Raw genomic sequence first — 15,786 nt, forward strand, 5'->3', positions numbered from 1 at the left:
CAAGAAGAATGAATCCATTCTCCCTTGGAGATGGAGTATGTATGATTGCAACTGTGTCTCATTTGTTCTTTTAAAATCGGGATAGCTAGCGCAGTTTAGAGAATGCAAGACCAGGATCAGAAGACCCAGGATCCATTACTGGCTCTGCAACTTTCTATTGATGCAAAAATGTAAATATTTCATTTCTCTGAGCCTTGAGTCCCTCATCTATAAAATGAAGGTAACTTCTCTACTACTTCACAAGGTTATTCTAATGATCACAAACATAACTGAAGGAAGGCATATAAAAGCTGTGTGGTGACACAAAGAAATTCTACATAAAAGCTCCCACTAATGAAATTCAACACCAAGGTTTAGAGAATTATCCCAAACAAAAAAGCAAACCTTCCCTGCAATCTGCAAAAAAACCTAAATTAGTTAAAAACAGAATTTCAATAAACCTACCACCCTTTTTTACTATAAGACCTTTATGTGCCTTAGCTAAGAGATCTGAATCATCAGATAGATGTGAGTTTGTGAGCTCTAAGGCACACATCCAGTTTTTTGGTGTTTTGTTTTGTTTTTTTTTTTGGCCACATGGCTTGCCTTGCAGGATCTTAGTTCCACAAACAGGGATTGAACCCAGGCCCTGGTCAGAGTCCTAACCACTGGACTGCCAGGGAGTTCCCCAAAATGATTTTCGTTAAATCATATTATCCCTCTGCTCCCAAACTGCCAGACTGTGTTCCCTATATCTCTAAGTATAGGGATACTTATCCCTCTAAGTAACTCTGTCAGCTATATAAGACACTTTCTGAATGAACCTGGAGGACAGAACACACTCCCACTTGGAGTATTAATGATTATATTGCTGCTACTTCTCGGTCACAGAATTTAGAACAAGTGAGCAATCCTAAAATCCTCATTTCAACTGCTACATGTTTCAGAACAAAAAAGGCAGCTATTTTGCTTTAGGCACTGAAAATCTTTGCAGTTGGATCCATGTGATGCCTGGCTGAAAACAACATCTCCCCAAACAGGCCAACAATTAAATTACCCCTTGAGCTCCTTTGAGGGGAAACAAAGCTTGTATTTATCTTGACAGGAGGTGGTGAAGTTGAGTATAGATTTAGCATTTACAACTACTAGTGAGGAAAGCTCTTGGCATCCAAGATTTAGTATATAAAAGAAAGTGTCAATTAAAATGAAAATCTGCTCCTTGCCAGAAAAACACATTCACACTTAGGCTACTACTAGCAATATTGATACTAGAGAGCCATATGAGCTTGAAATACACTGAAGAATAAATTTGCAGGTGTTAAAATTGGATTCATTTAATAGTCTGATTCTTTGAAAAGAAACCAACTTGGGAAAATTACCAGGGAAATAAGGAAAACTACTGTCTACTGCCGATTAAAAAACTTAAACCGAAGAAAAAAAATCTGGGCAAGATCTCTTGTATCCAAGACCGTTCAGGGACTATTCCAAAGGGCACGCTCTAATGCTCACTAACCTCTTTGCTTTAATTCAACTTATAGGGGTTCTGAGATTTTTTTTTTTTTCTTTTGGTATCATAAAACCCTCTAGCAGTCTGATGAAGCCTATGGATCTCTTTCTCAGGATACTTTAAAATGCATAAAACAAAATTCAGAGAACTACAAAGGAAACCAACATACTGAACCAACAACAGTTGTATTTTTGGAGTTCTGAAGCCCCAGGTTAAGAATTTTGCTACAGCTATGACCTTACCTATTCAAGGCCCAAATGTAGTTTTTCCCATTTATTCTACCTTTAAGAAGGGTAACCCCACCTACCCGCAAATCACACCAAATTGTCTGCTTTCCTAAATTATCTTTTCCTCGATCTTTGACTCTAGGCAGGAATTGGTTATAAGCCAAACTATAGAAGCCCAACACAGACTCCTTGGTTATTAATGTTCATATAGAACTTGCCCTACAGTACTAGCATGAAAACAGAGTCAGTGGGACAGGTCTTATGGTAGAACAATCTCTAGGAGAATAAAACACAGTTATATTTTTGTTTTCTTTTGCTCTGGTAGACATCTCAACTTTTAACTGGTTTATAAACAAACTTCCACAAGCCAAAAGATGCCCTATATTCACTTTGCCGAAAGGTTATCTTGGAGGCTGGATAGGGAAGTAGCAGTACTTAAAAGCAACACTTCTACAGCCGCTTTACTCAGGTTAGATATCTGGTTATTCATCTTATAATGCTTTCAAGCTAAACTCTTCTAGAGAGTCTACACAGAATAAAAGTTGGGGGCCTTGGTCATCCACTCACCTGTTCCTTAGAACAAAGTCAAAATAATTTCCTAAAACTCTTAGCAAACACCAGGCTCTTCTCTGAGTAAAGGTAAGAGGATTTGACTTCAAATGTTCTGCGTAGGCTTCCAAAAAACGTATTAATCCTTACCACAGCTAATTGTTTGTCAGACCCAGAGATGATTCCTAAACCTTACACTATTAGAAACAACTACATTGGTATTTCTGCTATCCTACTGGCTTATTTTTATCTCATGGACATTTTGATTGTGTCCATGAAAAGTTCTCTTTGCATAAAACAGCTGCTAGAAAGTTTAAAACCAAAATTATGCCATATACTCACTCTGCTGTCTATATGTCTTCTTTTGCTGCATTTTAAATTTATATTATACTGTTGAATTTTATGTCATCACAAATTCTTTTCTGTAACAAGATAGGTTAGAAACTAATACTCGACCCTGTTTTCATATACTGCAACCTTAATGCTTAGGATGATAAAGCTAGAAGAAACTCAAAATATTCCATGTCCATCACTAGCAATTTATAGATAAGCAACTGAGGCCAAGGGAGGTGGAGTGTGTTCATCAAGATCACACCGCTGGGAAGTAACAGAACTTAAACTCCAAAATAGGTCTTCTGAATCCAAAGCCAGTGGTTTTTCTATCTGCACAATACCAACAGTCCACCAATCACCGTAACGTCAAAGTCAATTTTCTCATTCGCCTAAGCTCCTTCTAGTCCCAAACAAGTCCTTGGTTATTTTTAAATTATGCCAACTCTAAATCATAGCTATTTAACAAAACCATCTCCAAACTAGATACAAACTGGCCTCAAAATGGATGTGATATTAGCATAGAATAATAAAAATATAAATAGCTTTGTTTGCTGAAGGTATAATTTCCTGTTCTTATCTCAGAGGGCAGAGACCATGTTTTCCTTGAATTGTGTGATTAGACACTGATCAAAGTAAGCCAAATGTAAATTAAGTTCCATTTCATATCTGATGACAGTTGCTTTTTTTCTTACAAAAATATGACACATAAGGACAAACAGTATGATTTCACTTATATCAAGAATCTAAAGTAGTGAAATTTATAAAGACAGAAAGTAGAATGGAAGTAAGGAGTTATTATTTAATGGGTACAGTTTCAGCAGTTTCAGTTTGGGAAGATGAAAAAAGTTCTGGAGATGGACGGTGGTGATATTGCATAAAAACATGAATGCACCTAATACTACTGAACTACATACTTAAATATGTTAAAATGGCAAATTTTATGTTATGTACATTTTACTACAATAAAAAATAACAGAAAAAATATAACTGGAAATGTGCTTTTATGTTTCTGTCCATTAAAAGATGGATAAAATGAGCACAAAAATTCAGTATAAGAACCATATAAAAGACACATTTACTCAAAATAGTTCCTACTCTGATAAAAAAAAAAAAATTCACGTACATGTACCCCAAATAATCAAAATCTGGGTGGCCCCATCCCCAAGGTGAAAAATAAGAACCTTCAAAAACCACGCTATACTTGGAGCTGTGCCGTAGACCAAAGTGTGCTGGCTCTGCTGGGTGGAGAAGGTGGTGAAGGGTGAAGAGCTCTTACCTCCCACTGCCCTCTCTACCCGGCACAGCCCCCGGAGCACAGATTCCAGCAGGACTTCAGTGTTGGGCCAGGGACTGCAAGTGTGCCAGAGCCTCTGGTGATCCTGCTAGGCAGAAGTGTGAAGACATCTCTGTGAGGTCAAACAGATAAACTGCAGATTGTAGGAACTTTTCTGCCCTTTGGTCATGGAAAAGCAAACACCGGTTTGAACAGGAAATAAAGAACTGGATTTAAATGCAAAATCTTTACAGACCTTTTCACCCTGCTTCACAAAATAAAATTTGTAGTTGAATTTCTAGTAATTTAGTTCATTTTAGGTTTTTGAAATGAGTATGGCAAAAGCGATTCTGAGAAAAGACAACCAGCAACAATGAACATTTGTAGGTATTGTCTCAAGACTTACTTTTTTTTTTTGGAGTAGAGTACAATTTCGAGTATCATAAAGAATATTTATGAAACATTTCTAACCTGTTATTTTTATTTGATCAGAACTATAGTATATCAGAGCTGGAAGGAGTACTTTAGTCTGTCTTTAGATGAGGGATATAAGACTGAAAGATTTCATAGCTAGCTGGAAGCAGGGAAAAGACCAGAACCCCGCACATCAAGCAACTCTCTAACCTCGTAAGAGGACCCTTCATCCTATATAAGCAAAGATGAACAGTTAGAAAAAAACAGGTAATTTCTTATAATTTGTTATGTCCACTGGGATTCTCTCTTACATATAAACAAGCCTCTTGGTAAAAATGTTTGGATAACCCAAAGGAATATGGCCGGGGGGCGGGGGGTGGGGGCAAGAAGATAGGATATCTGTACAACACAATTGTACAGAATTTAATATTCCAGCTATAAATGATCTTACAGCTAATGCTAACACATTGAGACGGTGTACCCCATAAGTATATTTACTAATAGTTGATTATTTCTCCTACTATGTTGATTCCCACTAGATTTCAGGGAGGGAAAACATATACCACTGGGCATACAGAGATGTATATTTAACTCCTCAATTATTCCCTTTACCTACCTCATCCCCAAAAGATTTTCATTCTATAGCTGGTTTTGTTCTTTATCTACCGACTGTAAATGGATATTCATGTTATTATAGTTATCTTTGTTATAGGATTTTATCTTTACTTTTGTGTATCTTTCCATTTTCACTGGAAATAAATGGAGTGAAATAAATGAAATAAATGTTTAGAAAACCCAAGTTTCTTGTTTTGTCTAAATTTTGTATAAAAACTAAATACTCTTATCCAAAATGCAGTAATGTTCTTTGGCTAAACTGTCCTCAAACTAACTTTTTGTGTGAAAGGCACTTTAAGTTATGTACAAAAGGTGCTTTGTACTTACTGCAAATAAAAAATAACTCAAGTCATTCACTAGTGATTTAGAGGTTGTTTACTATTCATGTTGATCTTTAATATAAGGTCTATTCAGTTGTCCCCAGGATGTTGGCCCAGGTTAGTCGCATCAGAACCACCTGAGGAATTTATTTAAAAAATACATATTTTGAGGGCCTGGTTTGGACATTTTAATTGAGTCGAGGTTAGCCAAAGAATTTCTATGTTAATCTTCCACCACAGGTATCTACTGCTGCATAATATTCCATATTATTTCTGATTCCTGAGACGACCTGAGTAAAGCCAGGTGCAGGCCTGACACAGTACCAGAAAGTAACTGTCCTGCCCTGATATGTTCTAAAATATGCTCTCCTCGGCAGAAGTAACTCATAAAAGGTTATGAGAAAACTGGAGGGTGAGTGGTAAGGGGGAATGGGGATTCAAAACCTAAACAAAGGTAAAGGAACAACGATCCCGACCATCCTCGAAGTCTGTTCTTCAGTATGCCTCACTTAAATCTTTTACTTTCTGATAGTTGATAGTAAGAGGTATCTAAGTTCCAGATCTCTAAGCAGCTTGGTTTTCTTTTTTGTTTGGACAGTCATAAATTTATAAGGAGACCTGTGGCTGGTTCAGGTCAGGTCTCTGATTTGTACTTTGAAACCTAAACTGGAAGAAGAAAATTACCTGGTAGTACTGGGAAACAGATAATTTTATTCTTAAAGTCAGTATCACATATGAAAGATTTCACAGGAAATCAGTAAAAGGAATTAGTACTATTAATATTTTAGGTTTGTATCAGTGAGTACGGGGCCACTGTTTTTTGAACATCCAGAAGGAAAAAAAAAATCATGCAAAGGCAGCTTTTTGATTGAGAGTCTAACTTCCCCTTGTATGTAACTGCCAATGCAGCAAGGAGCTCTGCAACAGGAAATGCCAGAACTATGCTAAGCAAATGGACAAATATAAAAAAGTCAGATCAGGTCATCAAGATCCAAACAAAGTTATAGCTACAAATCAGAGAGAATGGCCACACATCAGTGGCCAGAATGTAAGAATATAAGGTGAGCAAATAAATTCAAAGAACCAGCAGTTATTTTTAAATACTCTAAAATGTGTATATAATAAAACACAAATAGAATACATAAAATAATAAAAAGTAAACCAGGCAAGGAAACAGATTTTTAAAATGTGGTCCATCTTTCTCAGAAAGCAGCACCCTGTGAAAAGTCACAACCCGTCAGGTACGATGCACTGAACTAGAGGTCTCGAGTTCAAACCATCCAAGATGAAAAGGACACTTCAAGGTCCACTTATGAATAACTCTAACAGTTCTTAGAATTTTCACGCCAGGAGGTGAAATCTGTTGAAAGGCTGAAACTGTAAGGTTATTTATTCCCTAAGACAGCCCATTAAGGAGCAGAATACTTCCCTCTTTACATAGGAGCCTAACAGATGGCAATTTTACAGCCCAGAGTTTTAATCAGGTGGCAAAGATGTGACTGTCAACGAAATAAAGCTGCTGTTACAGTCCTTCCTGCTAATGGCTATTTATTGTTATTTAATTTTTTAATTTTCTTAGATGTTTTTTAATGTTCTTAGATGTGCTGAGAAGCCTGGCCAACTAAATTCTGAAACATGATCCATCACAAATTTCCAGTATTCTCCACCAAAAAGACACAGGCAATTTTTCATTTCTTTGATTACAAATATCAATCCTTTTTCTCCAGGCTACTAGATATGATGTGTCATCCCCACATTTTGGCTCTGCTATAAGAAAAGATCTTTCAGTTCAAAACACAAATGACCATCAGATTCATCATATCAAAATTACCTTTTTAAAATTATAGACTGCTAGCCCGCCAGTCAAGAGTCAATCTCTGAGATGGATCCAGGTGATTTTGACTAAAAGCATATGTGAAAACCACTGACTGAAACTGTGCCCTCACAAATGTGCATTTTGATAAATTATTTGGGATGGAGGGGTAAGACGTGATCCTCACATAAATATAGGATAAATGTAAATGGTGTAAAGTCAAAAAAGAGAATTACTATTTTTCATTAATGAAAAGGCTAAAAAATTAACACATCAGATAGACACATTCAAATGAAAATACAAAATGCATTTCAAGTTAAATTAACTTTTTTGGATTATCTCTTGTTTTGGTTTATCAACAACACGATCCCACTAGCCCAGACTATGGAAAAACTACAGTTAAAGTAACATTCTACCAGTTCTCATTTCCAAATGATTCTACATCACAGAATACAATAAGGAAAAGATATACTCAAAATGCACAAGAACTATCCCTTATTTACACTGTGAGCATAAGTCAATCACCAATTGAAGCTAATAATTGTCTTTCTTTTAGATCCAGTTTTGCCAATCCTAAAAAAAAAAAGTTGTTAGATAATACAGTTATACCACCTGCAGAGTTGTAATTTTCCCAAGAAAGCAAAAAGAAAAAAACCTACCAATAAAGGCACTCAAGTGCTGTGGCTTGCCTTCTGAACCAGCTTTGGTGACCACCCTTATCTTTTTAAACCTACTGAAAGGTCACATCAAAAGATGAAATAGAATTCAATCCAAAAAGACTGAACCCCAAAAGGCACTGCTCAAATTACTGATATGGAATGCTCAAACTGCATTCTCTTCATTTGCCTTCCTGTAATGGACCATTCAATATTTAATGACATTTGCAGTAGTACATTGCAAAAAGGACCTGCAGGCTGAGGTGAAAAGAGCTCTTCACACAACCAGAATGTCAATCTGGAAAACGGGTTTGGACTGTGTATCACTTATACAGATGTGACACAACAACCTCGGTCAGGCCAGGACTCAACAGTACTATTAACGTCAAAAGACTTAAGCCCTTCAGAGAACCCTTCTACTTAAACCCATTCTCAGACAAAGGCCTAAGCACACTCAGCAGGGGCAAAAAACAGCAGAAGAAAATATTTCCAGAAAGGACTAATTACAAAAAGGAACAAACCTGGACTCTTTACTCGCCATTTTAATACTGCTGCCAACTATAACAGATTAAAATCTGTACACACAACAAAGTAGAAAAAAGTCCCAAAATCAATAGTTTCAACAAAACAAGGTACTGACTAAGGATCGCTACAATCAACATTGCTACAGTAAAAACAATGGCAAACAGGGATTTGGCACCACATTTACAAAGTAAAAGCATGCACTTTTAATACACTTCAGATGTTTCTCAACAGAGAAGGCCAATGGAAGATGGAAAACATGGGGCATCTTTTACACAACTCCCTATGACTGAGACAAACAAGCAAGAATCAAAGTGATCAATTTAGCAGATATGTAGCAGCAAAGTCACTGGTTCTGTTTGGAATTTAGCAATATACTTTTCTAACTGACAGCTGCCCTGGGTGTGTCTGTATCCAAGAAGCTGACTTTATCATACTACATCAGCATTTATCTAGTAATTTGGTGATCAGCATAAACTAGGTTAACCTTCAACCACAAGCTTAAAAAAAAACAAAAAAGAGAGCTAGAATCTTATTATAGACTTCTTCAATGTAACTGCCATTTTAGAAACCATAATGGTACACTGAACAGGATAGTAAGATAAATTTCATCCAAAAACCTATAATTAGAGCCCAAATAACTGAAAAGAATTAAGTTATTATGGAAATACTATATTCTGACCATACCTAGAGTTAAAAACAAAGAGTTCCTACTAAGAGGAATATTTTCAAGATGATCTGGTCACATCATGTGCATAGTTAAGATTGTTTGTGTTTTAATAAAGATTCTTTCACAAAAAAATAAAATTCAGTGAAGTTATTCTTCCCTTGATGAAAAAAAAAACAAAACTTGAAAAAATGAACTACTGGTGGTTTGTCAGGAGGGAAGAAGAAAAACAGTAAGCTACATATTGAAGTTCTGGAATGCAGCACCTCACTTCACATCTGGCCTAACGTTTGAGACTATGAAATCCAAGTCATGTCTCGGTGATCAAATCATACTTTACAGTTGCTCCAATTCCAATGTCTGACTTTAGCATCTCGTGTCAATTAAGAGTTCCCTAATACAGAAGATTGTGCTAAAAGAGTGCTAGGATTCTGCATGCTGCCGCCATTCCCTGGTCCCGTTCATGCTTGCAGCTGCCCAATGAGGCAGCAAAGGAAGTCTGGTCTCAACACTCCACACCGTAATAACTAGAAAAGAAAAACAGCTGTAATTAGAAAAAGTTTACAAAGTCAAGAGACATGACTGCAGCACTGTAACCAAACTGTTGAAAGCTTTACCTTTTATTAACATCCACATTCTTCAATAAAGTCCACATTCCTTTAAGTTGTTTTTAATGATGACATCTGTTACAGCATCAAAAACAAACTGCACATTCTTGGTGTCTGTGGCACAGGTGAAGTGGGTATAGATCTCCTTGGTATCTTTTCTTCTGTTCAGATCTTCAAACTGGCACTGAATGTACGCAGCTGCTTCTTCATATGTATTGGAACCTGAGGCAGACACCCAATATTCTCAGTTCAAATTGTAACAGCTGCCTGAACTCAATTAAGTCAGGCCATCACCATTTACTTATGGAGAGAGGGACTATAACCCAATTGAAATAAACAGATTTCTATTTTTCTATAATCCTTAGGTTTTTCTATAATCACATGTTTCTTGAGTGCACAATCTCATTGTCAGTAAACTTATCACAAAGATCCAGGAAAACAAAACTTTTTTCCTTTTTCCCTTTTATTTGCATTTTTTAGCTAAAAAATTTAGAAAGTATAAAAAGAAACTAGGGAAATGGGAGGATGCATTTCCAGAAGAACACAATTGCTTAAAAAGTTAGAAAACTTAAAAAAAAAAAGTTAGAAAACTTGTGATCCTTGGATCGATGTTGAAATAAACAATTCAAAAGGGTAACTCATGCTTCTTTTCAAAATCATCCAGTTTTAACAGAGCTTAGCCTCACAGCCTTACAGCAATAGTTTAAATAACCAAAGGTAATACAGTAGATGCAAAAGGGAAAGGGACTTGAATTGCATTTTATGGTATGTGAAGATCTCAATAAATCTGTTCTTTCTTCAAAGAGGGGGTTATCCAAAGTAACCCTATTTCAACAATATTTAAAATTAACACTCTCAATCACCTGTTTCCAAAACAATCTCGTCAACTTGTGAGTCTTTAGAATAGCCTTAGAAATTGCCTGCAGAGCCAGGGAAACTCAACAAAGACAACACACAGTTGCCTGAGAATTAAGAGGCTATTTTCAGTGACATTAAGCATGACCAAAAAAATATCAACAACCAAGTATACAAAGAAGACTAAATAACAAAGGAAAGCTCAAGAAAAAATGACTATTATTTAAACAGTATTTTAAAAGAGGAAGGAAGCTAGCCTGGTAGGTGCTTGAATAAGATTTACTGAGATGTACAGAACCTCTGGTAAACTAAAGCAGCTGTTGTTCAGTCACTAAGTCATGTCTGATTCTTTGCAACCCCACGGACTACAGCATGCCAGGCTCCTCCTTCCTCCACTATCTCCTAGAGTTTCCTCAAATTAATGCCCACTGAGTCAGTGATGCCATCTAACCATCTCATCCCTCTGCTGCTCCCTTCTCTGCCCCATGAGGAATATGAAAAGGCAAAAATTTAGACAGATGACCAAAACATGATTTTAGTTTGGTAGGAAGAGATACTGATACCTGGAAAATCAAGACTGTGAAAATTCTTAAGAAGAATGACAGCAATGGAAAACAGGCTTGGAAATTCACCCCACCCCCTACCGAAAAATGGATAAGATAATGCCAACTCTTTGCTCTGTGTGAAGATTCCCAGCTGAAACATTAACATCAATCCTTTACTTGTCTTAAGATTTTTCTCCCATTCTAAAATCTGGCTACCTTCTATAAACTTAACCAACTCTCCTCTTCCTCCTCACTCTTAACAAAGACTGCAGTTCTAATTCCCTAAGAAAAAGTCCCTAAGAAAAGAGGGGCCACAAGGGCTTTAAAACTACATCTCAACTTTTTAAGTTGAAATGAAACTCACATAACACGCAGTAAGTTTACAATACAGTGGCAGTGGTATTCAGTGCAGCCACACGTTATACAATCACTACCTCTCTCTAGTTTCAAACTTTCCTACCACCGCAGAAAAATACCCCATTCCCATTAAATAACCATTCCTCATTCCCCCGTGTCAATTTCCTGCCAACCAACTTGTTTTCTGTCTCTATGGATCTGCCTATTTGGGATATACCATATAGAAGGAATCATACAAATGTGACCTTTTCTGTTTGGCTTCTTTCATTTAGTATAAAGTTTATAGTATTCATCAAAACTGTAGCATTATCAATACTTTGTTCCTTTTTATAGCTAAATAGAAGCCTGGCAGGCTGCAGTCCATGGGGTCACAATGAGAGAGATGCGACCAAGCACAAACACACATACCTAAATAATATTCCATAGTACAGATGTACTAATTTATTTATCCATTTATCCTACCTAGACTCTTGATTCCTTCTTTTCCCACCTGCTTACAAATTTTGCTCCATCAATTACATCCACTTTTAACAACTTCTCTTTTGCTTTAGGATCTTACCTCTAAGCCTACAGACATTTAACGATCTCTCCTTCCCCTATAATCTAAACTGCTCAAGAGGAGGCTACACTTGTCTTTATTTCTTTACTTCCCACTCAGTAACTCACTGGTCCTGGCTCTGCTCTCATCATCCCACTGATAATGCTCTCCATTGACAATGATCTTCTAACTGCTAGCTCCACAAGACATTTTTTCAAAATGCATTTTACTTTACTTATCTGCATATGACACTGTTGACCACTCCGCACTATTTAAACTCTCCTCTTAGTTTACGACACTTTAGCTTTCCAGATTCTTCTCTTTATATCCAATACTAACCTTTCTTTCTCTCCTGCCAACAGAGGCTGGTATTTGCTCCCATTCTATTCTTTTCTCTCCTCACTCGATATCATCACCCTAGGTCATCTCATCCATTTTCATGTTGTATTTACACATGACCCCAAATCAGTATCTGTTATTAACCTTTAACCTCTCCCCAAGCTCCAAGGCCATATATGTAACTATCTATTAAATATCTCTATCAGGATGTTTCAGAAACTTCAAAACCAACATTCCAAAATATGAACTCCTATTTAACATTCCTAAATGAATTTATATTTAGGAACGTACCAAGTACCAATCAAGAGTGCCTTTGACTCTTTCCACTTCCTTACCCTAGCTACACTGTTTCACCTTATGATATAAAGCATTTACAGCATCTGCTCAGCTAACAAGAGATCTCCTTTCCTAGAAACACTTAATTCTGATCTAAAGGTCATAATGGTACAGCCCTAGTGCTCACGTTTGTTGACCCTAACCTCAACTGACTTAGCTAAGGGTTTTTGCCTTACTTAACCTTGGCCAATCAATCTGAACCTTGGGCCAACCAATTCCAATCTAGACTGTTTTTTTTTTTTTTTTTTTGGCTGCACAGGGTCTTAGTTGTGGCACGTGGGATCTAGTTCCCTGACCAGGGATTGAACCCAGCCCCCCTGTATCAGGAGCGCAGAGTCTTAGCCACTGGACCACCAGGGAATTCCCTAGCCTGGTTTTTAAAATGGAGGAGATACAGTAACCATGACAGGGCCAACTTTTATCATATAAACGGAACAGGGGAGAGTTGGTAAGGAGAGAGAGAAGAATAGAGAAGACACAAGAGAGAAAAAAGATGGGGAAAGAAGGGCTTCCAGGGCTTCTGACAACATTTCCTAATTCTAACTGCATTTTTGAGAACCGTCTGCATTCTTGCCTTGAATTCTATGATATGTCTTTGCACCTTCACCAAAAGTTTCTATGTACATACTGAAAGTCCTTACTAATTCAACTCCCCTACTATCTATCTTTATTGGCATCTATTATGTAATCTTTTAAAATCAGTTTCTACTACATCACGCACCCCAAAGAATATTCTTCAATAGATCACCCCTTCTCAGCATGGCATACAATGCCCTCTACGAGCATCCCTGGCCATTTCTCCAACCACTTCGCCTCACAGTCTAAGCTCCAGCAATATCAAATTTCTCCTAGGATTCAGAACAAATCGTGTCTTTCTCTTTTGCACATGAAGTTAGTTTATTAATGACAACATTTTGAAGCCAACCATTTTGATCCAGTATTTAAATAACAAGCTGTTTAATATTAAAGCAGAAGGTACTGTCACAATGCTGCAAAAATACAGCTTTACCCATAAACTTTTCACACAATTATACATTAAATGCTATTTTTATTTAAGCAAGGCACCCCTATTTGTTCTAAAATATGAGATGTGCTCTCCACTGAAATAGCAAATGAGGAGACTGAGATTTTTTTCCTATCTAGAGTTGGTTTAAATTCAAGTGAAGTCACTGATGTCCTTACCAGTCATGGCAGTTATGACAAATCACGTCAATTGTAACTGTGGATTTTTATATATGCTATTTTCTTTTCCTAAAATGTTTTTACTCCCCCACCTGCCTGATGATTTCTAGTTCATCCTCCTATTCTCTCACTCTAAGTGTCATTTCCTCTAGAAAAAGATTACACTGATACCACTGAGGTAACCACGTCTCTGGTTCTTCTATTAATGAACATTTCACACTAAAATGAAACTCTTTACATGTGTCTCTCTCTCTTTCTATAACAAATGTCAGTTTCTTGAGTGCAAAACTCTATCTTATCCTTGTTTTCTGTGAATACAAAATTTTTATCTTTCTTTGCCTCAAAAAATGAGGACAGAAGAAATATAAACATTATAAATATGATTATATCTGGAATAGCACTTTAGACTTAAGGGGTCTTAAGCACATGCTTAATGTTGATACCACTACAAATGAACATTCTCCATAAGGAGATACAAACAATATTCAAAATGAACGACAGCTGTAGGAAGGTCATGAAAGTTTTGATTCAAGATGTATACCTCCAACAAAATCTGTCATGACCCTTTACCTGTGTATTCTGGATAACAGATAGTTAATGAACTCCTCTTTATTTTTTCCTCAAAAAGATCTTTCTTGTTGAGAAACAGAATGATCGAAGTGTCTGTAAACCATTTGTTGTTACAGATGCTGTCAAAGAGTTTCATGCTTTCATGCATTCGGTTCTGAGAAAGAAACAAAGGATGACATAGGTCAGTAGCAAAAAGTAAAAGTAGATTAACTGTTAATGAAAAACAGACCAAAAAGGGTTTATTTCTTTTCTTCTCTTTGACTATGCCACACAGCATGCAGGATCTTAGTTCCTCGACCAGGGACTGAACCCATGCCTCCTGCAGTGGAAGTGTGGCATCCTAACCACTGGACCACAAGAGAAGTCCCAGACCACAAAGTTTTAAAACCACTGATGGGCAATCGTGGAAACTAGTCAGATACTGACAATACAAAAGCTGAGTCAGTCCTTATTTTTATAATTCTTGAAGCTTGGGAAGTGAGAATAAGGACTGGCTAATAAGAGACCTAATCCTGTCCATATACTCAATGTGCTGTCATATCTCCTTACGATTACTAGTGTATAGATCAATAATTTGAAAATATAATCTCACTGACAAGGAGAAAAATTAAGACTATTAGGTTCTGGTTCAATGAGTAAATAAATGGATGCACAAAGTCTTCCCATTTCCTGTTTGCATTAGACAGGCCTTTTATTTACCAGAAGTTCCAACATACCATCTCCTCATCTTCAGCCAGAACAAGGTCATAATCACTGAGGGCCACACAGAAGATAATTGCTGTCACTCCCTCAAAACAGTGAATCCACTTTTTTCGTTCTGATCTTTGGCCACCTACATCAAACATCCTGAACAAGGGGAAAGAATGCACAATTTTAGCAAGGTCACACACACACAGACACACATTTCTAAACTGAAATGGTTAGGGAAATTCCCACTATTGCATTTTCAAAACCCCATTTATAATAAAAAAAAAAAAAAAGACAAACAAGAAGCAGATAAAAATTATCTGTAGTTAAATGTAAGAGAACAATATGAGAAAATAAAATTGAAGATCAAAATTCTCATTTTAGAGAAACAGTTGAGCCTCCACTCTACCAAAGCTTGTGCCAGATGTGCCAAAAGTCAGCAGAGCACTGAAATAGATTAAAGGAAGGAGGGAAAGACAGGAAAAATGAAGAGCTGAACAATCTAAGATAGTAAAAATACTAACTAACATTTGCCAGACACTATCCTAAACATCTTTAAGTACATTAACTCATTTAACCCTCATAACACTCCTGTCAGTATTATTATCATCCCCATTTTACAGATGAAGAAACTGAGGTGCAGATATGTTCATTTGCCCAAGGGAACACTACTAACAAATGGGGACTGCAGTTCTAATTCCTGTACCCAAGCTGGTACCCACAACACCACTCTACCTCTCAAAACGATTTATCTCTTTAGTTAAAAGAGATAAAAAAGAAAAAGAACAATGAAAAAACATAAATCTCCAACTTGCATCCTGCTTCCATAACTCTACTGATTCAAAATTTTGTTTTCCTTAGTTTTTCTTTCTTTAAATTGAGTTACAACTGAGA

The 15,786-nt window shown here is 36.7% G+C and overlaps 1 protein-coding gene across 1 annotated transcript in view; it reads right to left on the reverse strand.

Moving 5' to 3' along the window:
* Window positions 1-8,210: 8,210 nt before the first annotated feature.
* The window catches only part of GNAI3 (G protein subunit alpha i3), a 42,660-nt gene continuing 35,084 nt past the window's right edge, over window positions 8,211-15,786 (reverse strand). The window contains exons 6-9 of the mRNA XM_043878760.1: window positions 14,922-15,051; window positions 14,206-14,359; window positions 9,493-9,705; window positions 8,211-9,402 (exon numbers count right to left, since the gene is read on the reverse strand). Of these exons, the coding sequence (XP_043734695.1) occupies window positions 9,515-9,705; window positions 14,206-14,359; window positions 14,922-15,051 (475 nt within the window). The 3' untranslated portion in view covers window positions 8,211-9,402; window positions 9,493-9,514. The remainder of the gene's footprint in view (window positions 9,403-9,492; window positions 9,706-14,205; window positions 14,360-14,921; window positions 15,052-15,786) is intronic.

Source organism: Cervus elaphus, chromosome 20 (assembly GCF_910594005.1).
Source record: "Cervus elaphus chromosome 20, mCerEla1.1, whole genome shotgun sequence".
In the NCBI taxonomy this organism is placed as follows: domain Eukaryota; kingdom Metazoa; phylum Chordata; class Mammalia; order Artiodactyla; family Cervidae; genus Cervus; species Cervus elaphus.